The 23,917-nt window shown below is 38.4% G+C and overlaps 2 protein-coding genes across 2 annotated transcripts; one reads left to right on the top strand and one right to left on the bottom strand.

Moving 5' to 3' along the window:
- The first annotated feature begins 74 nt into the window (after positions 1-74).
- smarcal1 (SWI/SNF related, matrix associated, actin dependent regulator of chromatin, subfamily a-like 1) lies at positions 75-13,900 on the top strand. Its single transcript, XM_077580973.1, has 18 exons — positions 75-359; positions 448-731; positions 2,303-2,630; positions 5,302-5,352; positions 5,449-5,709; positions 5,980-6,030; positions 6,111-6,294; positions 7,367-7,517; positions 9,102-9,263; positions 9,342-9,407; positions 9,824-9,964; positions 10,268-10,486; positions 10,582-10,652; positions 11,424-11,526; positions 12,661-12,843; positions 12,934-13,034; positions 13,109-13,205; positions 13,398-13,900. Exons 2-18 carry the CDS (start codon positions 507-509, stop codon positions 13,476-13,478), a joined length of 2,475 nt encoding a protein of 824 aa, XP_077437099.1. The 5' UTR covers positions 75-359; positions 448-506; the 3' UTR covers positions 13,479-13,900.
- LOC144060980 (thioredoxin domain-containing protein 6-like) lies at positions 12,421-23,567 on the bottom strand. Its single transcript, XM_077580975.1, has 17 exons — positions 23,416-23,567; positions 23,237-23,294; positions 22,963-23,066; positions 22,325-22,396; positions 21,580-21,696; positions 21,237-21,336; positions 20,406-20,488; positions 20,238-20,330; positions 19,070-19,224; positions 18,535-18,731; positions 16,973-17,117; positions 16,799-16,906; positions 15,979-16,130; positions 15,746-15,890; positions 15,026-15,258; positions 14,903-14,953; positions 12,421-13,776 (listed from the first exon to the last, which is right to left on the bottom strand). Exons 1-17 carry the CDS (start codon positions 23,446-23,448, stop codon positions 13,748-13,750), a joined length of 1,875 nt encoding a protein of 624 aa, XP_077437101.1. The 5' UTR covers positions 23,449-23,567; the 3' UTR covers positions 12,421-13,747.
- Positions 23,568-23,917: the final 350 nt, after the last annotated feature.

Raw genomic sequence — 23,917 nt, 5'->3', positions numbered from 1 at the left:
ACTTTTCATGCAGTTATGTGTAATCTACTTGACAGATGGACAAAGGATGAATAAAATATCCATAGCCCAGAAAATGGGTGGCTAGATTACATTTATCATCCATCTATGCCAGTGAAATTGTCCTTTACCTTACCTGCACTGTATGTATACGGAAGTATTTGAGGCGCGCCTCCACGTGCCGACTTGTTATTTTACGTCACATCCTGCGCGCCAGATACGCACTACGAAATATCCTCTACTCAACTAGTTGCCACCACTAGCTCGCAAAGTTACTTTACACGCCTGTGACAGGATTTGCTGACGACCTTACTACATATTTTGATTGTTATCCCACCAAGTAAACAGTCACTTACATCCAGGTAGCGCAATTCGATTTTTTGGACCCATCTTTTCAAACGTTGGCTAGCGTCGTTAGCCGCTAACACTAGCTTGTTTGCCACCCGACAGTCCAGATGAGGCCACCGTCTCGCTGCTGAGTGCTAAGTGAAGTCGGGACGAAGGCAGTCATGTCTACGACGCTGACAGCTGAGCAGCAGCGAATGATCGAGGAGAACAGACGGAAAGCTTTGGAGAGGAGAGCCCAGAGGCTCGGGCAGAACGCGCCTGGCCCACCGAACCCAAGCGCATCATCTGCACCGAAGCTGTTTGTTTCGCCTTTCAGGAAAGAGGCACACATCATTGGTAACTGCAAGGACACAGCGTTTGGCAATGGATTCTCTTCGTCAACACTGGTGAGGACACCAACGAGTATTTAGGCTCACAATGAGAAAAAAAGAAATAGTCCAGATTAAAGTCACCATTTTACATAAAGTTGTGTATTGTAACATTTACAAAAAGGAGTAAGAAGTTAATAAAAAAAAAGCCATATTTTCAAATAAATCATACTTTTAGATTAAAAAATATATATGGCTTGGAAAAAGTTGTATAGTTTTGGACCCCAAAAAAGTACAAACAAAATCGTTTATTTTCAAGAAATTAAATTTGTAAAAGTACTGAAGTCATTTTCTTTTTTCAATAAAGGGGGTGGGGGGTGAAATCATATTTATGGCATTAAAGTAATTTCATGAGAATAGATTTATAGTTTTGAGATATAAATAATCGTTTTAGGTTAAAGTCATAATTTTTACAAGAATAAAGTTTTATATTTTGGTTTAAAAGTCATATTTTTTTTAATTAAAATGATAAAGTTTGTGTAAAAAAAATGTGTATTTTATTTTTCATGCTAAAAAGGTTTTAAGGTAAGGCCTAATTTTACTAATATAAAGATGTGTGGAGTTTAGACTTGAAGTCTAAATTTTATGGGAAAAAGTTGTCCTTTTTTAGAATGAGGATGGAAATTTGTGGAAAGTTTTGGAGAAGAAAAAATATATAATTTGGAGATCAATCATAGGTTTTTGATATGAAAGTTTTTTTTTTGCAGATTACAATCAGTTGTGCGAGAATAAAGATGAAATGTTTTAGGAAAAAGTCTAAATATTATGGGAGTAACTCAACTTTATTTATAGAGTACATAACATAACAAACCAATGAAATCCTTTTCTCCTATTCCATTTTGGAGTTTGAAGCGGTTATAGATGAAAGAGGAATGATTGAAAGTCTCCTTTCACCAGTGGCAGAGATGTTATAGTAATAGCTTGCATGGCAAAAAAATAAATGCATAAATTGTGTTTTTTTTTTTAGATTATAGTATTCTCTAAATTTAAATCTAATAAGAATGTGTATTTTTAATTTAAAAAAAAAAGATTCATTCTTATTCATATTCATATTTTGTAACCCAAAACAAGTCTTAACATTAAATGTGTGTTTTTCATGGAAGTCATGGGGCTTGGGTGTATAATAATAAAAAAATAAAACCGAAAATCTGTGTAAGGGGGGGGTCTACTGTTGTTGTAATTTTACAAGACTACTGTATATTTTTTAGATTACAATCAGAAATGATAATCTAAAGAAATAATATTTTTACAGCAAATTATTATCTGTATCGCTTTCATCTCAAAAGTATACAAATAAATATATTCTCGTAGAAATATAATTTTTTTCTCAAAATAGACACTTTTTTCAGTGTATGACTTTAAACGCATTGCGTTCCAATTTTAATCTTGAAAAGATACGACTGGCTCTTGAAATGTTCCAACGATACCTCAAAATATAACCTCCGACTTTAATGCAAGATTATTTCCATCTTTAATGTAGTGTTGTATTTTTTTTCTTCAATGCGGCACTAATACTCCTTCCCACTTACAGTAAGTGCTGGGTTGCCTTTTGAAGACTAATTCAATTCAAAGGCTGTCTTTCCTCGTAGACATCGGCCAGAGATGCACCTCCTCCAGCCAAGCGCCAACACGTCAACCAGCCCGCGATGAGCACTGGCAGCAGCATTAGTAGTGCGAAGCCTGCTCAGCTCAGTTGTAAACAGCCCTCTCCCAGCAGTGCAGCACTGGGCTCCTTCTACAAACAACCAAACAAACCCACCTCAGACTTGACAACATTAAAGACCGTGCCTGCTAAGAAGCCTGCTATAGCCACCTGGGGCAAATGTGTGCCTCACACTGATGGACGCTTCAGGGTGGAGGTGGGCTACCACGCAGAGCTCATTGCTGTTTTTAAGTCCATCCCGTCCAAGACATACGGTAAGTATGCTGATAAGTAGAGAGTAGAGCACAAGCACGTACACCCCCAACACTTCATTATTGTGGCGGCCATTTTCCCTGGTGTATACTTCTAGCTTTATGTTGCTATGCGTACATAAACCCAAATATTAGCGACAGCTCTCAGAATTATGCAGTTGCTTACCCGTGACTAAACTGTGACTGTGAGGTGCTTTTTAAAAAAACAACAACCCCAAAACAATTACAGTAACTCGGGTTTTGTTTTGATTTAGTTGAAGGAAATTTTGGTTCATCCTGTTATTAATTTGTTTTCAACAGTGACATAGCACCTTAATTCATTCACTCCCAGCTATTTTCACAGAAGCAATCCCCTTCACTCCTGGCTGTTTTACTGGATTTTGACAGATTTTTGCAAGGCCCAGAGAATATTGTGTTCTATTGCTATAAAAACATGGAACCTACCAAAAGAAAAAATAGAGTATTTTCTTTCATCAGGAAAAAAAGTATATTTCTATCAATTTCCTTACAGAAATTAGCATTAGCACATGGACAAATCAATGTAGAACTGTGAGTAAATTAGCTTTTTTTCAACATGGCCCTGGTTGATCTATTTTTGCTCTGCTGCCACCTGTTGGCCGTTTTTTGTAATAATTACCATCGCTTTAACCGTTCTGTGCAGTTGAGAGGCTGCGTCGAAGCCATCTCTAGCAAAAAAAAAGCCAACAACGTATAAATAAGTCTTTGAAACATTTAAAATAGAACATATTTATTCGTTTTTGGGAGCAAATGAGTTAAGTAAACTGTCGTCACTTGGGGACATTGATAGATATAGCTGTTTATCGTCTGCATAGCCATGATAGCCAACATTAGCATATACAGGCTGAACGAAAGGGATTCAAGGACTGGCCCTTGAGGGACTCCACGCCATGTCCATCCGATCACATTTAAAACTTCCAATGGTCACAAAGTAACTCCTGTCCTCGAAGTCGGACCTGAACCATTTAAGGACTGTTGCATTTAGTCCTCCTCAATACTGTACTGCCTGATTGAGGATTTTCAGCTATAAGCTCAAAACTCACTCTCTATTTGTAAAATGTAAATACGCAGTTGAATAATTTATGATGGATGTGTTAACCTTGTGCTCAGCTGTGTTTTTTTAAACGATAATAAAACAGTTGTTTACTCTATATTGATCAGTGTGGCTGTGCAAGTACGGCACGTAAATAAAAATTTAATATCCCTTGCTCCATTGGACATTATGACCACTCGTATATTCTTTTTTTCGGACGCAAGCCAACTGCTAGCAACGCCAGGCCAAAAGATGACATATGTTGCCTAACGTAATCCTTGGCTCTGAGCTGACACCCAAATACTCTTTGTGGCCACATAAATCCAATTTATAATGCCTACACTCAGTAATATGGACATCTGTGCAGTGCAGCTTTTATATATGAAAATAATTAGGGTGGCACCAACCACTTGTTTGGGTACATACCACAAAGTGGATTTTGCTTACTGGCTAAAGTGCCTTTTAAATATTTCACATCCGAAATGCTCATTTTTGCTTGTTTTTCTTTTCAGATTTCTGTCACATAACATTTGCAGCCTTAAGGCCAATGGAAAGAAAATTATGTAGTTTATTAATCATGCTAATCATGAAAATTCTTGACAATAATGTGGTCTATGCAGCCCTACTAGTCTAAATACGGTTAATAATGTGTTAGTGGAATATGATTTAAGCCGCAAAATCCAGCAGTTTTTATCAACAAAAATGGCAGGTGGTCATTTTGTCACTTGCTGTTGAGTGAAAATGACATCACAGTTGCTCAGGTCTCAGGTTACAACCAATCACAGCTCAGCTTCCGAAAACTGTTGAGCTGTGATTGGTCGTTGCCTGAACCCTGAGCAACTGTGACGTCATCTTAAGTCAACAGCAAGTGGCAAAATGGCCGCCCCTTGAGATGGATAAAGACGACTGGATTTTGTTGCATAACTCATATTCCATAAATATAATATTGATCAGAATGTCATATTTAGACTAGTGAGGTCACATATAACATATTATTGTCAAGAAGTGTTTAAGGTTGACTTCCTCTTTAAGGAAATTGCAGTCACACAATAGCCACATAGATAGACGTTATGAAAAAAACATAGGCATTCACCTTAAGAAGGGATTCAAGATTTTATGTAAATTAATCTAAAATGTGAATTATTCAAATTATTAGGTATTATTACAGACATCTTTTTTTTAGACCGAGTGCAAGTACTACAGTTCCATACCGATAAATGATCATGCCATTATGTCTTGAAAATGTGTTGGGGTTTTTTCAACCAAATTTGTTAAAATCTCAAAACACAAGCTTCTCTTGAATATGGCACTTTTTCTTTTTTTTTTTTGTAACTTGACATTGTTGACAATTTCCCATTCAGTCTTGCCACACATTTTACTTTTATTTAGCATGTAACAGAATGGACTTGAGTAATGTGGCGTCTGTCTGAACAGTGAAAACCAAAAGTAAAAAAAAAATATATATATATATATATATATATATATTCACATGAGATGCCATGTTGTAATTATAACTACTGGTGTGTTAATAGTCACATTTAGACTTTCATACGAATTTGGGTTATGTCGCCAATGGAACAACGGAACTCTATCATCACCCGAGGATCCTCTATTTTCCATTAGACCCTGCCAACAAGACGTGGAACTTCAGCATGGAGGACTACCAACAGCTAAGTGTGTTTTAGCAGTAAAGTATAATGTTACTATACAACACAGCACCTGCTCCTTTCTAACTTGTGTTTTTTTTTTTTTTTTCTAACTCCATTGCAGTGACCCAGGCAGCATCCATCCCGTCCGTGTCTTTGAGGCCCCTGGAAGGCGCGGAGGCACTGGACATGGCGGCGCTGACCAGTCGAGCTCAAGACGGCTCCGCGCTAACCGCTCTGCTGAAGCTGTGCAACGGTTGGCAGAAACCGGGCGCTGACATCCAGGGCCAGTGCGTCATGGTATCGCCCTCCAAATTTGAGGTTGATATCGGTTACCATGTCGACGTGATTGCAGCATTCAAGCAAATGCCGACAAAATCTTACGGTACCAGATTGGTATTAATATCATCTATGTACAGGACTATATACTGTATATCTATGGCTGGACAGCATCTGTCTAAATTACACAAATACATTAAAAAAAAAAAAAAAGGCCCTTTGTAAATCTAAGCTACAATTAATGAATATAGTCTAAATAAATAAATAAACCAAATAATTACAGATATCAGCCAGTGGACTAATTTGGAGGTTACTCATTGAGTCATCCCAGGCCAACTAAACAACTTGTGGTGATGTCATCATTAAATCTTTGCAGACATGAAAACAAGGAAATGGAGCTTTTCACTGGAGGACTACAAGAGACTGAGTAAGTTTTACTTTCCCATTGGGTTAATCTCTCTCTTACCATTTGCCATCTTGTGTAATCGCACCGCGTTGCATTCTCAGTGGAGCTCCTCGGTGGGATAGCAGCCGCGGAGGTGGAGCCTCTTCCCCGGGCGGTGGTCCAGGCCTTTTCTGCCAGGTTCGAGGGCCCTCAAGCCAAGAAGCTGGACGTCCCTGAGGCCGACCTGTCCTGCGTTGACCCCGTGATCACAAGCAGCCTCATGCCCTTCCAGTTGGAAGGAGTCAAGTAGGTGCTTGTGGACGGCCGTTAGCGCTTCTTTTGTAGTAGCCGTAACGTCGTTTTCAGAATAATTTATGATGTAGTCTTATTAAATATTTACACAAATATATGGTGGCTGTCCTGTGAAAAACACCCAATTTTTTTTTACATTTTTTACATTTTTATTAGTGCTGTCAAAGTTACTGTTAACTGATTAATTAATCACAAAAAAATCGCATTAATCATGAATTAATTATCCTTTATCGTGACAGTGGATGGCTACGTTTAAGGTAGCACAGGTTGTTTGAGCAATAAACATAATGACATGCATTAAAGTAAAGCATTTAATAAATGTTTGCGTATGACGTCTAGGATAATTGCTCATGTCAAAATATTGGGGTCATTTTTTCCCCATTTTAAATTTTGTAAGTAATTCATTGATTAGAAAAAGAGGAGGTTGAGCGTGGGCAGTGGATCAACATTTTTTTTAAAGACGTCCTCATAACATTAAATGTCCAAAGAATTAACACATAACCGATGCTCTTCAAATTTGGCGGGGAAAAAATATTGATAAAAAAGCCTTTTTTTTTTTATTAATTGTGATTCATCAAAATTCTAAAATGTGATTACTCTGATTAAAAAATTTAATTGTTTGACAGCTCTAATTTTTATGTTTATGGGATGAAACTGAATGCAGACATCCCAAAAATATTTAAAAAAGAAAAGAAAAAGGACTTCAGTGTTTTTCACATGACAGCGGCGATATGTGAATTATAATTGTGCTAAATGTAGCCTATATCTTTTGTTATAAAGAAATTAAAATTAATCAAATATTGAATATTAATAAAAAACAATAATGACTTGATTTATACCATTTATAATAACAGTGGAGCCCTGCCAGTTGCGAGTGATCAGGACTGGGCCCACCCGCAAATAGCAAAAACGTGCATATAATTGACGCCCATTGAAATAAATTAAGGGTAATAAAAAATAACCGGAAAAATCTTCAAAATTGATGATGAAATACACAATTTTCTCCGAAGCTTGCAATTTCGGCCAGATGACCGAATCATGTCAAGTTTCAACCGTCTCCTTGCAGATATGCGGTGTCCAAACAAGGCCGCCTGCTCCTGGCTGACGACATGGGCCTGGGGAAGACAGTGCAGGCCATCTGCATCGCTGCCTACTACAGGAAGGAGTGGCCTGTGCTGGTGGTGGCGCCGTCTTCTGTGCGCTTCACTTGGGCCGAGGTAGCTATAAAATAAATAAATACACCTTTGGGAGAGGCCTTTACTTTATCGTTGTGATCTGCTCAAAAGTCAGGGGTGCACATAAAAATGTTGGCATGTTTTACAGAATTTTGACTGGTTTTGCAAGGTCCACAGAATATTCTGCTCTATTATAAAAAAAAGATTAGAGTCTCGTCTGTCATCAGGAAAAAAAAGTATATTTGTATCTGTTTCTGTTCTGCAGCAATTAGCATTAGAATATATAAGTTTCATCATTATTCACAAACCTGTTGAAAACACAGGGAAAAAGAGCTTGTTGCAAGATGACCCTGGCTGATCTCTTATAATCTGCTGCCACCTGCTGGCCGTTTTTTGTAATAACTACCATTGCTTTAAGTAACCTTTTCATGTCAGAATCTGTATCAAAGCTATGCTCTAGCATTTAAAAAAAACAAAACATAAAAACAGTATAAGTTCGTTTTTGGGAGTGAAGGACAAAGTAATTTATTTATACGGTTTTAGGTTTGAATGAGTTAATGTTTATCATTAATATGTATAGATATGTCAATTTAAAATAACTGAATAACCTTTTTTCCCCTGCACCCCCCTACACACACACACTTTTTTATTTCCGAATTACAAAAAAAACAGAAGGGCAGCTTATTAAAACAATACAATCATTCTATGCTAAAGAAACAGGAACAGGACCTTCTCAAAGTGACACTTGTGAATATTTTTGTCTACCATTGTTAATATTTACAGATCTATTTGCATGATTGACATTAGCATAAATCTCCTAGCTGTTTCCATGCAGAGCGCACATTTTGTGTCGACGGTCCTTCCTATTTTTTTTCCCTCCCCACCGAAACTCTACTGTGCTTATCTCCAAGCAGCAATAACAAGCCACTGGCACAGCATTTTTCGAGGAGACTGTCTTCAGGCAGTTGACAAGACCTCCCTCAGCCTGCCCCTTAAATGGTTATCAAGCGCATTCCCAATCAGGAGTTGGAATTGCTGCAGGGTAAAGTCAGATGATGTGGTAAAGATCGACTTGGGTCTTATCGTAGCTGTTAGCTGTGCACCTTTGGCCAAATCAGCCACCAAGCACCGACACGACAACAGGGAATGGGGGAAAAGTAGCACAAGTCAAATAAGGGTCAGGAAGATTCAGCCACAAAATTTTTGTTCTCTTCAGTTCTCTGTCGTAGCTTTACTTTTAAACTTATTTAAAGTGCTATTTTGACAACTTAAAATTGATGTAAAATGTTCATGATTATTCTAAAAGTGGCTCCCTCCTCTGCACTGCAGTTGAGCGAATAAATCCCCCCGGCTATGAATGGAAAATGATGGTACATACTTATGGTGAGATCATCTGTGAAGGGTAAAGTTCAAAGACACTTGAATTTGTCTGACGGACTGCCTCCATAGGTGCTGCTGTTTTGGTAAGCAACACAGTTCAAAATGGCTCAGCGGCTATGCTAGTGTCTGAACAATAGCTTCAATTTGTTAGTGCGTGTTACTTTACTACCTATTTCCCCCCACTTTTTTTTCCTGCTATTAAACGGACGTCAACTATTAGAGAAAATGCTGCCTTTTGTCCAACAGGCTTTCCGTCGCTGGCTCCCATCCGTGAGTCCTGACAGCGTCAATGTGGTGGTGAAGGCCAAAGACAACCTGCGGGCAGGATTGGTCAACATCATCAGCTACGACCTTCTAAGCAGGATGGACAAGCAACTGCCAGGGAATCCTTTTGACGTCCTCATCATGGTGAGTGTTATGAAGTCGAGAAGTTACTGGTTTAAGCATTAAGACTTGGAAAAATATATATTTGCTCCTTCTGTGCAGGATGAGTCTCACTTTCTCAAGAACATAAAGACGGCTCGTTGTAAAGCTGCTTTGCCATTATTGAAGGTGCTTGTCTTTTATCTTCATTTACACTGAACAGGTTTGGTTTATAGACTTCATTATGTACATCTGCGCTATTTACTTGAATTGAAAATATATTATTATATTACATGTATTCTACAAAAAAAATATTGGAAATTTCATTAAATTAATGTACTTTCCTGTTTTTTTTTTAGATTTTATTTTAATGTATATTTTTATTACATAAATCAAACTAAATAGTAACATGCATTTGGCTACATTATCCATTTTAAATTATTTTTCAAAAATTTCATTTAAATTGTTCCATTTAGTCATTAAAATGTACAGATGTTATACTTAATAGTGATGGGCACTTGAGGAAAAGATTACTATCCTTTTTCCAAACATTTGATTTAAGCTGTATGTTTTACTAATGACATTTATTATCTTTTAACCCTCAGACAGCCAAGCGGGTCATTCTCCTGTCGGGGACGCCTGCCATGTCCAGACCCGCTGAACTCTACACACAGATCTTGGCTGTCAGACCCTCGCTATTCCCACGCTTCCACGAGTTTGGGCTGCGCTACTGTGATGCCAAACAGGTAACAAACTACTCGCATGCTGATAGAGAATTGTTGGTTGTTTCAAATATTTGTTTGGTCCTGTGGATTCAATTTGAGAGGAAGAGCCCGGGGCGGGGCCATTTGCAGCCCTGCCATCCATTTTTCTAGCAACCCTCGGCATATATAATCTAACTTATTTATAAGGAAAATATTAAGAACATTTCTCTTTGTAATGCCTCATGCATTAATACATTGGGTCTTTGCTGAGTTTGATTAGAATGGGGACAAAACATGCTCAAATGAATATTATGCATGTATGCCGCTTTCCCCAATTTCATCCAGCTGACCTGGGGTTGGGACTACTCGGGCTCCTCCCATCTGGTCGAATTAAAGCTGATGCTGGCCGAGTGTCTGATGTTGCGGCGCCTCAAGTCCGACGTCCTCTCGCAGCTTCCCTCCAAACAGCGCAAGGTTGTCACGGTGACCATCGACGGGGTCAGCAACAAAATCAAGGCGGCTCTGTCGGCCGCCGCCAAGCAGTTAGCCAGGCAACATCAAAATGTGAGTTGGTACGCCATGCTCCAGTATTCCTTCTTCTCAGTGGTTTGAAATGCATCTAGTTATTTTTCTTGCAACATTTGTTGGCTCCGTTTCAGAAAATGGATGAAAAAGAAGCCCTCCTCATTTTTTACAACTACACAGCTGAAGCCAAGCTGCAAGCCATTACGTGCGTATATTTTTCAAATAAAATGTTAAACCTGATTGAATGTGATGAGGTAAAATTATGTAGTATATTAAAATAAGGTAAAATAAAAAATAATGAAATGGACAAAAGTATTGAGACAGCGTATTAACTCATTTGTTCCCAAAAACATATAAATACAGTCTATTTATAAAAAAATACGTGTCCCAAAGACGTATTTATAAATTTTTTTATGCTAGAACATAAAGAAGGCTTTGATGCAGCCTCGCAACTGCAGAGAACGGTTGAAGAAATGGTAGTTATTACAAAAACGGCCAGCCGGTGGCAGCAGAGCAAAAGAGATCAACCAGGGCCATGTTGAAAAAAGCTCATTTGCCCACAGTTCTGAACAGATTTGTGAATAATGATGAAAACTTAGCTATATTCTTATGCCAATTGCTGTAAAACGGAAACAGATAGAAATATACATTTTTTTCCTGATGAAAGAAGAGACTCTAATCTTTCTTTTGGTAGGTTCCATGTTTTTATAGCAATACAACACAATATTCTGTGGGCCTTGCAAAATCAGTGAAAATCCAGTAAAACAGCTGGGAGTGAAGGGGGTTGCTTCAGTGAAAATGGAAGTGAGTGAATGAGTTAATCAACCATGAGTTAGGTGCAACACCGTTTGGACAATTTAGCTTTTTAAACATAGTAAATATTAGTATTTTCACGAATACTTTGTTTAAAAATGTTTTGTTTTTTTTGTGAAATGTGAAGAAAATAAAGACCTAAATGTTTTCCTACCACTGACAGGGAGTACATCAAAGACATGCTGGAGTGTGGCAGGGAGAAGTTCCTGGTGTTTGCCCATCACAAGTTAATCCTGGATCACATCACTGGTGAACTCGTTAAGAAGGTGAGCGATAAAAGTAATCAGGCAGAGAGAGAAGGCAGCAAACTGAACTCTTGAGTTCAGACACTGTTTAAGGAGTGTATGATTGGGGTTATTGGCAGTGATGGTGGGAGCAGTTCATTCAATTCTAGTAATAGTCCCCCAAACTCTCCTTAAAGCCATAACAGTGCCATGCTACCGTTTTAGTACAGATCAGAGAAAACTATGCATGATTGTCTTCGCTCCAGGAAAGTGCACTTAAGATCATCCCATTAACTTACACTCCAAGCGGAATTTTCCAAAGCCGTCTGAACCATCATCACATCAAATATTTAAGCGCTGGACAGTAAAAACACTCTCCGAATGTCTTTTTACGCTCTTGCAACAGAGTATTCGGCCCATGTTGATAAGAAGCATCCATCCGTCAATGTTTTATATTATTTGTCCTGTTCAGAGCCACAGCAGGGAACTGGCACATTTCCCAGCGGACTTTGGCTGATTGTCAGACTATGCCCTGGACTGGTCGCCAGTCAGTCGCAAAGCAATATAGAGATAGACAACCATTCACATTCTCAACTGAACCCATGCGTCCCTGCGTCATCAGTAATCAATACGACTATAAAGTCTGAATTATGAGAAGATAGTCTTGGAGCCTAAAAACAATTTTACAGTATGACAAATATTATTCCGTATTCAAAAAGCTCGGTCCAAGAAAGAATAGAAAAAAAGAATTAAAATATGTGAATATTCAAGAAAATAGTGCAATTATAGTAAGCAATTGTAATGACTGGATAGATGATAAAAAAATAAATTAATGAAATTGTAAATAACCCCAAAAAAGTTATTACCCGGGGGAAAAAAAGTAATTTATTAGAGCTGGTTTTCATGAGCTGAAAGTTTTAAAATGAGGAAAAGTGATTTAACTGGAAAGAAGGAATCATTTTATATTGCAACAATGATTTACAGAAAAAAGACAAAAAAAGAAAATATTGACTGATTAGTGACTGAAGTTTTGATATTGCAAAAATTTTTTAGTAATTTTACCAACCTAAAATTGTGATATGAGGAACAAAAACATGAATATACCTTAAACTTGAAAAAGTTTAAATTTAAGTCAATAATTATACAAAATTGAATTTGTGTCAACATTCTCAACAGGACGTCTCATTCATTCGCATCGACGGCTCCACGCCATCGAGTGAGCGCCAGCGTCTTTGCGACAAGTTTCAGTATTCGGGCAAGACGTGTGTGGCCATCCTGTCCATCACCGCCGCCAACATGGGCCTGACTCTGCACGCCGCCGATTTAGTCATCTTCGCTGAACTGTTCTGGAACCCCGGAGTAAGGACTGCTGATAAAATCATACATCAGATTTTTTTTTTGTTTGTTTGTTTGTTTTTTGTGGGCTTAATTCGGTTACTTGTGTGGCAGGTTCTTATCCAGGCTGAAGACAGGGTCCATCGCATCGGTCAAACAAACAACGTGAACATTCACTACTTGGTTGCCAAGGGAACAGCTGATGACCACCTGTGGTATGTATGACAACCATCAAGATTACTATGGAGAGTGTAGGAATTCTGACGTGTCCCCCTCTCCCGCCCCCCAGGCCAATGATCCAAGGGAAAATGAAAGTTTTGGAGCAGGTCGGCCTGTCCGAGTCAAACCTCTCAGCCAATGCGATGACAGCACAGTTCCACTCGAAGGTAAGCAAAATGTACTCTATTTCCATTCTAGAATGAATGACTTCCTCTTTAGTTTCTGGTATGTGTCTTTGAGAATTTGATTTGCTATCTTGTTTGATGAAATTGGGGTTCGTGACTTTCCAGGGGGGGCGCTACTGAGGCTTTTGGAGGTCATGTTAAAACCAGTGTATAACATTATTTGAAATTGTGTAGGATCCCAATCAAAGGAGCATCGCCGATATGTTTGAGAGGTCTTTCAATGAGGACAACAACGTGGATGCAGGAGGCCAGTAAGACTATTCAACTTGTATGTTAAGAAAAAAGGTTGTTTCGTTTTCAGCGCAAACCATCATGGCTGACTTAAAGATCAATCTTTTTTTTTTGCTTTCCCCGAGAGAAAAAAAGCAAAATAAATGTTCATAGTAAGTAAGGACCGGGTGAAACCGAATACTGCAAGTTGACGGGTTGTTGTCCACATTTGCTTCTAAACGGGGGGAGCAAGTTTAAAGCAGTTCAGGAGCCATTTTCAGCTTGTGTTCCAATGATGATCAGTGTTATGCACTTCAGTTGTTGGGCCGCGAGGATCTGATTCCTGTTTGTCATTTGAAAAACAGGAGAAAACAATGAGGTATTTTTACCATCATTACATGTGCAGTACATACAAATGTGCGTCCAAATGTACAACTCCAAGCAGAATAATAAATATATTATTTCAATATCGCCCTGGCTGTGTCAATTACCTATGAGTAGTGTTTTCTTGCAGAATTCTATATACCGCTAGTTCTATAGTCGGGCGTTCTTATTTTAACCCCTTCAGACCTGCATTTTTTTCTGCTGGGCAATTTTTGTTTTTTCTGATTTTGACTCTATTACCACATAAGAACAACATGGAATTATTATTTTTGGGTTATCATGTTTTATCATAGTGGAGGCCAGGATAGTATGGCTGTAACGTGTTGTAAACTTACCAAGCTTATATGCAACGTTTTTAACATGAGCATCATGCAAATCAACTTGTAATTGAGATTGGTTAGCTAGGATCCAATCATGAGCCAGAAGTGTTGACATCATGCAAATGATGTGTTTTTATTGGTTCACACACGCAAATATGTCATCTTTGCTGCAATCATCTATGGTCTGAAGGGGTTAAAAATAATGACAAACATTTTGTACATGATTCTTGGGGCATATTTTGTATTTGCTTAAAATTGAGTGGTCATTTTTTATTTTACTGGTATCAGTAAATTAAATTACTAAATTCAGTTTAATTGGTGTTAAAATTAATAGATATTTTTTCTAAAAAATCATTGTTTCTAAAATTGATTGTTTTAAATTCATTTTATCATTACTTCATAAATGTAAAATGTATATGTGTTACTGAACATTTTTAAATGTCCATATCATATTCAGTTGTATTTTGTTTCTCAAATTAGCTACCACAGATATTTTTATTGTATTATTCAAACATGTTAACGTTTTAAAATTATTTTCCAATTATTTCTAAATTACCATTTTAATTATTACTTTTTCTGTGTGTAAATCATTATATTTAAAATGATTATATAAGATAAATCATATAATTAGCAGTTACAATTCATTCTAAAAACGGTACTTTCAAATAACATTGGCATTACCTTCAATAGTACAAATTAATAATATCAATCATACAAATGAGGTTACTATAGGACGTTTATATTAACATAATGGCAAACATATACCTTCATATTGTTGCTGATGTTTATCCGGAGTGGCTTCATTTGTGTCTTTATCTGCATAAGAAGTAGGTACAAAACATATTTAAGCAATGAAAAACAAAACCTTAATGAATATCAAGTCATTACCTAAAGTGTCAGTGAGCTCAATTTGCTCCCCAAAGATGAACTGGATCTCGTCCTGGGCGTGCTTCTGACTCGACGAGCCGTGCACAGAGTTGCGGAGGACGTCGGAGGCCAAGCGGGCCCTCAGAGAGTCGGGATACTCCGCCTTTGCCCGCTCGGGATCTGTGGGACCCGTGGCGGCCCTCCACTCCTCCACTGCGTTTTCCTTTTCCAGGACCATCAACACACTGGGACCACTAACAAGAAGGCACAATGGTCACATGGACAGCTTTCAATTTTACACTGTAGCATTAGCTCCGGTTCACATGTGCATTTTTGTTTGACCAGTATACGAATAGTTGGCTCGATTTCTACAAATGTGTTTGTGAGCATAATGTCTCCTTTAAATAACAGTAGTAGAACAAGTCCCATATATCGTGCACTACTCGGAATGATGTTGAGGGGAAAAGACGCCAAAGTCTGAAGCGTTCTGTGCTCACATCCCAGTCCGTTCTATTTGAGCCGTTGTGTAATAGCTAAGTGGAATGAGTGTGAGACAGTCATTGAAGCGGAAGATGATTCCACACTTAAATGTGCTGTTAAAAAAAAAAAAACAGCGACTTCCTGGCTGTCTGCCTGAGGCTAGCTTGCTGCTGCTTATAAGAGAGCTTAAAAACTTGTGACAGTGCCAAATGCCCCCTTTGGGGGTGTTTCTCTTGGGTGGGTGGGGGGTGATCAACTAACCTACACATGAACTCCACCAGCTGGCTGAAAAAAGGCCGCTCCCTGTGCTGCTTGTAAAATCCTTCGGCCATCTCTCTGGAGAAAAGCTTCTCCTCCATTCGACTGATGGAGAATCCTCTGTTGCGGATCTCCTCCAAAATCTTGTCTGTAGGGGAGCCATCACGGGAAATGGTCAGCTTCTATAAACATGCCAGCAACGTGACATTTTTTAATTCTTTTTTTTAATACTGAACCTTTGTGTTGGTCCACGGCGTCGGGTTTGATGACAGCCAGTGTTTGTTGCACGGGAAAGAACAAGCTGATTTCCCTGGAGGCCTCCTCAGTAGATTGACTTCCATGCAGCTGGTTGAGCGGATCGCCTTCCACGGAAAAACGAGCCCTGAGACTAGGAGTCGCACAGGAGGCAGCGTCATGGTTACAATTAAGTCATATTTCATTACGTTACAGCATAGAAAAGACATGTAAAAACTCAAATGTGATATACAGATTTTTTTATTTGGGAGGGGAAGTCCAAATAAGCTAAAATAGTGTGCTTGCACAAGTGTACACACCCTCCTAACTGCGAATGTGGCCAAGTTAACTGATCACATTCAAAGTCATGTTAAATGAGGTGACACACCTGCCAATATTTAAAGTGACTTTTACTATTTCCAAATAAAGTTCAGTTGTTCTAGTAGGCCTTTCCTGACATTTGTTTTGCTTTCTAGTGACTGCTATTTTAAACTGTTCTTAATACTGGCCCCCCTTCCCGCTGGGGGAAAAAAAAAGTTGAGACTCAATACCTCACAAGAGCTTAGTTCAGTGATCACCAAAGTATCAATTGTGTGTTTTTCTTTGGCTTTCTGTGGATTTGCAACTATTCCTAATAAAGCCTATGGGAAATTTGTTTTGAAATCCCCCAAAGAGTCAGTTGGCGAACACCCCAGGAACCTTTGTGCAAGACCGTAAAGGCTCCATTATACCAGGTTAGGCCAATATTTATTTATTTTTTAATAATTTATGCTTGACAAGAAAGCAGAGTTTATATGAGTGAATGAAAAGCATTTATCTCACCATTCAGGGTCCTCCTCCTTGGCTCTTTTAAGATCAGAAGGACCGAGCATGTTCTTCCAGTGTTGTACAGCATCTTTTCTAGTAAGCACCAAAGCGAGCACTGACCCTCTGTATGGACATGCACATGGTGAGTCAACAAATTATCCATATTTGACACAATCGTGCTCCATTTACCTCGTCATGCTTTGCATCAGTGCCGGGAAGTAGTCGTCCTCGTTGCAATGGGTGTAAAACTCTCTGGCTTGATCTTCTGTCAGTGACACCTCTCTTTGGAGAGACACGATGAAGCCTGACTTGTTTATATGGGCCACAATCTCCTCTTTAAACAACACACACATCAAATGTTAATTTTATTAGTGCCGTGAAGACTAAAATAAAATACATTAAAAAGAGAAAAGATGAAGGTTGACACAATCATCCACCATTTTCAATATCAGGATTATGTTGTATTTGAAAATAATGTGCATTGAACCTCACATATTCTCAGTTTGTATATTCAGGAGGAGTTTTTACAAAATGTTGGAGAGTCTTCACCTCTTGTGTATACATTTTTACTCAGTGGCTAATAAAAACCTGAAGCTAACAAACAGTGGGGGTCATATTATTGCTTGGCAATTGTCTTTTTTTATGGGAAGCATACTAAAGCTGCAGTTTTTTGAATAGTTTTTGAATTGATCCCATAACCAAATAGTACATTGAATAATCAGATATAAATTGTCGTGGTTTTTTTTTTAAACCTAAAACGATAAAATGTGAAAATCTACTTGGAGTCACTGTCCTCACCGATCTACATTCTATTATCTATGACTTTGTATGTTTGCCTTTAAAGGCAGGGACTGGTCTGGTGAGTGACGTGTTTGTCGGCGAATTAGGAGTTGGCTTTTGAGAGCTCAGGTTAGTATGAGTAAACCAGTTAGTTGCCTGTTGTTGCCATGGATCGTGTAAATGAATGTTTATTTTTTTTTAAACATTTTTATTACAATATTTTTTTATATAACTTTTTTACTTTTTTGTATTAATCTTTGCAAACCTTTGCACATCTTGGGCACATTTTTCCAAAATCAAATCAACTGTTGGCCGTTTATAATGGGTAATGAAATGAGTTTGAAATGTAAATGTTTAACTCATTCACTCCCAGCCATTTTCAGTAAAGCAACCCCCTTTGCTCACAGCTGTTATCCTGGATTTTGACAAGATTTTGCAAGGCCCACAGAATATTGTCCCATACATGGAACCTACCAAAAGAAAGTATCTTCTTTCATCAGGGAAAAAAAGCATTTTTCTATCGGTTTCCGTTTTGCAGCAATTAGCATTAGAATATAGCAAAGTTTCATCATTATTCACAAATCTGTTTTTTTTTTTTCATTCAACATGGCCCTGGTTGATCTCCTTTGCCTGCTGCCACCTGCTGGCCGTTTTTGTAATAACTACAATTTCTTCAACCGTTCTCTGCAGTTGAGAGGCTGCATCAAAGCCTTCTGTGTGCTCTAGCAAAAAAAATAAAACATACAAAAAAAAATGAAATACGTCTTTGGGACACTCGTTTGTTGTGTAAACAAAGGGGCCATAAGACTGTCGTGTCCCCCTGTTTACTGTATTGCAGACAAACCGTTGGTATTGTGTAGTGTAGTGTGACGTGTAGCTGCCAATCCATTTTTTTTATAACCACCACCTTAGTGTGTATACTTGCAAGCACACGCATAGAAATGTGCTTGTGTATTTGGCCCGGACCCCACCTCTGTTCTCCCTGGCAACGCCAGGCCGGATGAGAGCCAGCGTCCTCTCCACACGCTCTTCCTCCGCATCCTGCGCCGTTCTCGGCGCTGTGCTGAAATCAGGGAAGAAGATGGCAAGCTCCCTGTCGGCCTCATCCCTGTCCTCGCTGCCATGCACGGCGTTGAACAGCGTGCGCGTGCCGTATTGCGCCCGCAAGCTGCCGGCACCCGGGATGGGGCGGGGGAGGGAAATAAGAGAAGAGCAGATGGTGGCTCGGCTGGTGCTCGGCCCGTGGAGGAGCGTCATGACGTATGGGTGTCTCTGATCAGAGAGCGGAAGGCTGACATTCTTCCACACTGGTGCATGTACTCTCTAGTAGAGTTTAATTACTATCTTCTGCACCTGTGTTTTTCCCAATTGTTATTGAGCTAAGGCATATTTATCTTAGAAAAACCTCATGGCACACCACTAAGTAGCTTATTGATGGATGGATGAATTGAAATAAGATAATTTGTCAAGAGTGATTGTAGTTCAATACGATATTCACCATCTCACCAGTCTGGCATTTCCCGCTTGGCATCTTCGATGTTTGCGGGTCCGATAAAGCGGAGCCAGGTTTGCACCACGTCGGACGAGTTCTCAAGCTGAGAGAGCACCAGAATGTGTGAGGGCCCGCTGGACATAAACTGCACCAGGTCTTCGAAACAGTCCTACAGGTTGAATACACACATAAAAACAAGAGGCAAGAACAGACATGGAGCAAAATAACTCGATTATTGGACATTGAGATTTTGTGCAGGTGCAAACTTAATAAATAAGAATATTTTAGGATAATAAACAAAAATAAATTTGTGCAGATTTAATTCACACAATGAAATATTTCATTATGAAAATCCCATTTTACCATCAAGGAATTAGATTACATCATCAAAATGGTTAATGTAGAAATTAGGTCACAAATAAGTCTTCTGAAAAGTATTTTAATGTGATTAATATGCATGATTTGCGTTAAACTTTGAATTGAATTATAGGACTTTTTTCCCCAGTCTTTATTTCATTGCACTGTATATAGTATACATCAATATTTCAAGAAAATGATGCCTATACTCTTTCTGGCATATTAAGTAAATGCTCAAATCTCTAAAGATTTTCTCGATTTACAAATTGCCCACAAAGCAAAATGATTTTTGCTGAGCCAGCAGCTGGATTTAAGCCCTTTAGAGAAAATATGTACAGACTGTAGACGCATGATATAGTGCAGACAAATTGAAGGATTTAAGATTTTCCTCCCCTGTGAATGTTTATTAAAAAAATTCTACGGTTGCTTTTTGCTGTATAGAATTTGCACAAGTGGGTACTAACATGTATTCAACTCAATTCAATATAGCTACCTAAAATATGTCAAATTAGATAATGATTTGTAAAAATAAAGGCCCCACCCAACAACTTCCTTACCCCTAATTAACATAAAATACAATCTGAGAAAATAATGTTAATTCCTACATCACTCCATACTAAACCATGATACTATGTAATATAATACAAATTGTACAAAATTAGTACTGTTCAATTTAAAGACCCTATGAAGTGAATTAAGAGTTTTGCTTCTAACTACATTATACATGTTTGAAGACAATTGCTGTGAGCGATGTACTACTAAATTATGGAAATATACTGTAGCGTTAAACCATTTCACTTTTCCTGTTATTTGCTCTACCCGCACCTCTGCGCCTTTGTGCTGATAAAATTCTCGCGCTTGGGCCTCGGTCAACGTGCGTTCATCTTGGGCCAGGATCTCGAACCCTGCGTCTTGTATCTACGTTGGTGACAGCAAAATGAATTTCTGGTGGCAAAATAGCACGCCAGGTGGGGGATCAGAGTCCTTGTGTACCTTCATAATGATGTCATTAGCCTTTCCGTGAGCAACGGCATCGGGTTTGATGATGGCCACGGTGTAGGACTTGCTGGCAGGAACTGTGGAGAACAGTTTGAGCAACAGCGAATGATGGCCATTAAGAACAGGTGCTATCGTTAAGACCATAACCTAAATTGTGTCTGGAGCTGCAAAACATTTGAAGGTTGTGATGAAGGAAACAGTGTTAATGTAATGTAATGAGGGCCCAAGAGCTCATTAGAGCTGCACCACAACACAAAAATATGACAGCGGCATCCAATACGAATTCATTTACTTCTACCTTTCCTCTTTTTTTGGGTAATTTTTCAAAAAAAATTAGACTTCTGTCAAATTTCTGACATTTTTGGCAATTTTGTGGACATTTTATGGTAATTTGGGGGATTTCTTCTTTTGTTTTTGGACATTTTTATAGTTACTTTTTTAACATTTTCTTTACTGTCTTTTCTTAAATCTAATTTCTAATATATTTGGCAATTTCATGGACATTTTATGATCACTTAATTATTTTTTTACATTTTTAGGTCATTTTTAAAATGTTTTCATCTACCTTTCATCTCTTATTCTGACAACTTATTTATTTATTTATTTTTTAACTCAGACCATTTTTGAATATTCAATTATTAATTTTTGTAAAGTTAAATATGTACACAAAAAAAATATATATATATTTTTTTTGCGATTAACAGAGCCACAGGAGAAGGACAAAAGAGCCACCTGTGGCTCCACAGCCGCAGGTTACAGACCCCTGCATTAGCTGCATTCATGTCAGTGCAAGGATGAAACAAGAGCGGATTATTTCTACAGTACCTATTAGACTTTCTCCATCCTCTGAATGATGATGATGATGATGATAATAGGCCCCCTGCTCTTCTATCTTCTCTCCACCTGCAAGATCATTATCGACGACCTGCAGAGTACATTTAATAATTAGCAGGAGTCAACCCCTGGAGGGGGTGTACTTGCCGACTACTCTCTTATCGACATACAGTGTAATATGTTCCTTTTGTATTTAATACAGATTTAATGACAAACTATGAATACGTTTCTCTTACACATCCCTACAGTGGAACATCTGAGTGTGATTTCAAACCTAAATAAATCCTGGGTTGAGCATTATGTGACTGACTGTATATGTTGCGGTCCATTTTACCACTTTCCGTTGACCGCCGTGCTCCAGCACTAACTTCTCCTTGGCCAGTTGGTCTACGATCATCCTCTGAAGGAGAGGTGCATTGGCCCCGCGCACCACAGCCACTAGCTCGCCACCCTGGAACACTCAACACAAGTAGTCGTCGTTTATCATAGGGGTTATGTGCCACAACTTCACCCCGCAACAGATACAAATCTGAAGTATGCAGTATCTATAAACATCTTTTAACTTTACGACCCTCCCCACACTCTTATTCACCTTTTCCTATTAGGGCTGGGCCTATCAAATAAATTATTCTACTGATCATCCCAAAGATTATTTGCACAACAAAATATTTTGCATATTACCAATACAAAATATGCATTTCAGCTGCAAGCAATTTTTTGCCCACTTGGTGTCACCATCATCACCTTACCGTTTGTTTAATACAGTAGCGGCACCGGCAGCTGTGACTAAACGACCATGTTGCCTTAAAAATAATGTATGAAATAGAAACAAATCCAATAGTAATAAAATTATGGTTCATATTGTTATAAAAATGCATTTGTACAAGTTGATGCCTTCCTCCAATAAAATCCTCTGAAAGTACAGAAAATAAGACTCTCCCTCCATCCATCCCTCCCTCTCTCTCTCTCTCTCTCGTTCGCTCTCACCCTCATCATCAATGCTGTCAGCCTTGGAGTGCACGCACGTACACAGTAATAACATTAGAAGACCCTTTAAAGTAACACCGAGTCTGACTCACCCCATAGAACAGGAAGGTGGGCTCACATTTCCCTCGATACTTCTCCAGAGCATCAATGCTGTCTGCCTCGGCCTGTACACATGCACAAAGGGAATTTCAGGCATTCCATTGTGAATTCTAATTTTTAAGTATTTCCATCAAGGATGTGCAAAGTATTGCTTGAGCACCACATGAAGCCCACTCCGTTCTTTATTCAGACCCACATCCAGTAATATTTATTGTACTAATTATACTATTTTCCCTAAAATTGGTTCATTAAAATATATATTCATTGTTATATTATTATTATTATATTGTGATATATTTTTTTAGCTTGCCTGTCAGGGCTTGTCCCAGCGAGTCACTTAACTTAGTTAATAAAATATCAGAAAAATATATTTTAATATATTAAACAAATTGGCATATATAGCCTTCATTGGCAGTGACTAAGTTGATTCAAATCACAACATGTAAAAATTAGCATGAATTGTTTCAATATAGTAATTAAAATAAACGGGTTCGCATATTTTAAATTCTCTTTCAAACTACTTTACCAACCCATCTATGAATGAGTTACCCCATCTGTTCACTTTTAAAACTTTAATTTCAATTGAACATATAAGTTTGCCCATCCCTTGTTTACGCGCTGAAATGCTTACTGTGGCGAAATGTAACAGGTCGTCACTGACTTCATTGTTGATTTTTCGTAGGAGGCTGATTACAGCACGACAGGGACCACACCAGTGCTGGTACACGTCCACCACTGTGGAGACAAAACAGAAGAGGGATGCGGTTCCCATAGTTACCACTCGGGGTCGCCAGAGTATATTAAATTACAGTTCAAATAGAAGACAGGTGCGTTAACGACCACCTCAAACTTGTGTGAGACACTCTATAAATAGATTTAAATGGAGTAAAGTGTATAGTTCTTACCTGTTAAACCCTTTGTTGCAAGAACCTCCTCCCATTGCTCTTGGTTAGTGGCGGAAATCTGAAGTGAGGGGGAAAAGGCAAAACAATGTCAGAAAAATGAAGTAGAACTTACACATGGCTGTGAGTGAAAACGTGTTTTTTGTTTGTTTGTGTCTATTGAAATAACCTGTTGGTTATACCTGCAAAGTAGTTTCTTTCTTCTTGCCTGCCATTGTACTGAACTCAGAGGTAATATATACTGTAGGTGAGTGTATGTGTAAAAGCGACAAAAGTACACTGAAAATACGTAAAATGCATGCGTCGAAGCTCACACGACTTGTTGCTATCGCTAGTGTGGGCATTCGGTTGCTAGGCAACGACTCCATTTCCGGTGCCATAGCCGAGAGCTTAAAAAAATTACACTAGTAAATGGAACATTATTATAAAATAACTCTTAAACGTTATTTTGGACTTAATATTTAGCAGAAGACTAAACGAATATTTATTTAGATAATAAATAGAATAGCGTGTTTGATTGTTCTTGTTCAATACGCTTAATAGCCACCAGAGGGCTCCCTTGCTCAAAAAAGAACCCAAGTTGAACATTCATTCAACAGTCAAAACATTTGGGACACGAATAAGACCAAAAACAGACTAAGATAATGCTCATATTTGATTGAGACGGTTATTAAGATTTCATGT

The sequence above is a fragment of the Vanacampus margaritifer genome, chromosome 11 (assembly GCF_051991255.1).
Source record: "Vanacampus margaritifer isolate UIUO_Vmar chromosome 11, RoL_Vmar_1.0, whole genome shotgun sequence".
Taxonomy (NCBI): Eukaryota; Metazoa; Chordata; class Actinopteri; order Syngnathiformes; family Syngnathidae; genus Vanacampus; species Vanacampus margaritifer.
The sequence above is the reverse complement of the archived record's forward strand: the minus strand, read 5'-3'. Positions and strand labels throughout refer to the sequence as shown.

Excerpts from the sequence above, each read along its gene's own strand:
- smarcal1 (XM_077580973.1), top strand. The coding sequence starts at position 507 with ATGTCTACGACGCTGACAGCTGAGCAGCAGCGAATGATCGAGGAGAAC. Across the intron at positions 9,264-9,341 it reads CTTTTGACGTCCTCATCATG|GATGAGTCTCACTTTCTCAA; the intron begins GTGAGTGTTATG and ends CCTTCTGTGCAG. Across the intron at positions 10,487-10,581 it reads TAGCCAGGCAACATCAAAAT|AAAATGGATGAAAAAGAAGC; the intron begins GTGAGTTGGTAC and ends GCTCCGTTTCAG.
- LOC144060980 (XM_077580975.1), bottom strand. The coding sequence starts at position 23,448 with ATGGCAGGCAAGAAGAAAGAAACTACTTTGCAG. Across the intron at positions 23,295-23,415 it reads AGAAAGAAACTACTTTGCAG|ATTTCCGCCACTAACCAAGA; the intron begins GTATAACCAACA and ends CCCTCACTTCAG. Across the intron at positions 17,118-18,534 it reads CGTTGCCAGGGAGAACAGAG|AGGAGATTGTGGCCCATATA; the intron begins GTGGGGTCCGGG and ends TGTTGTTTAAAG.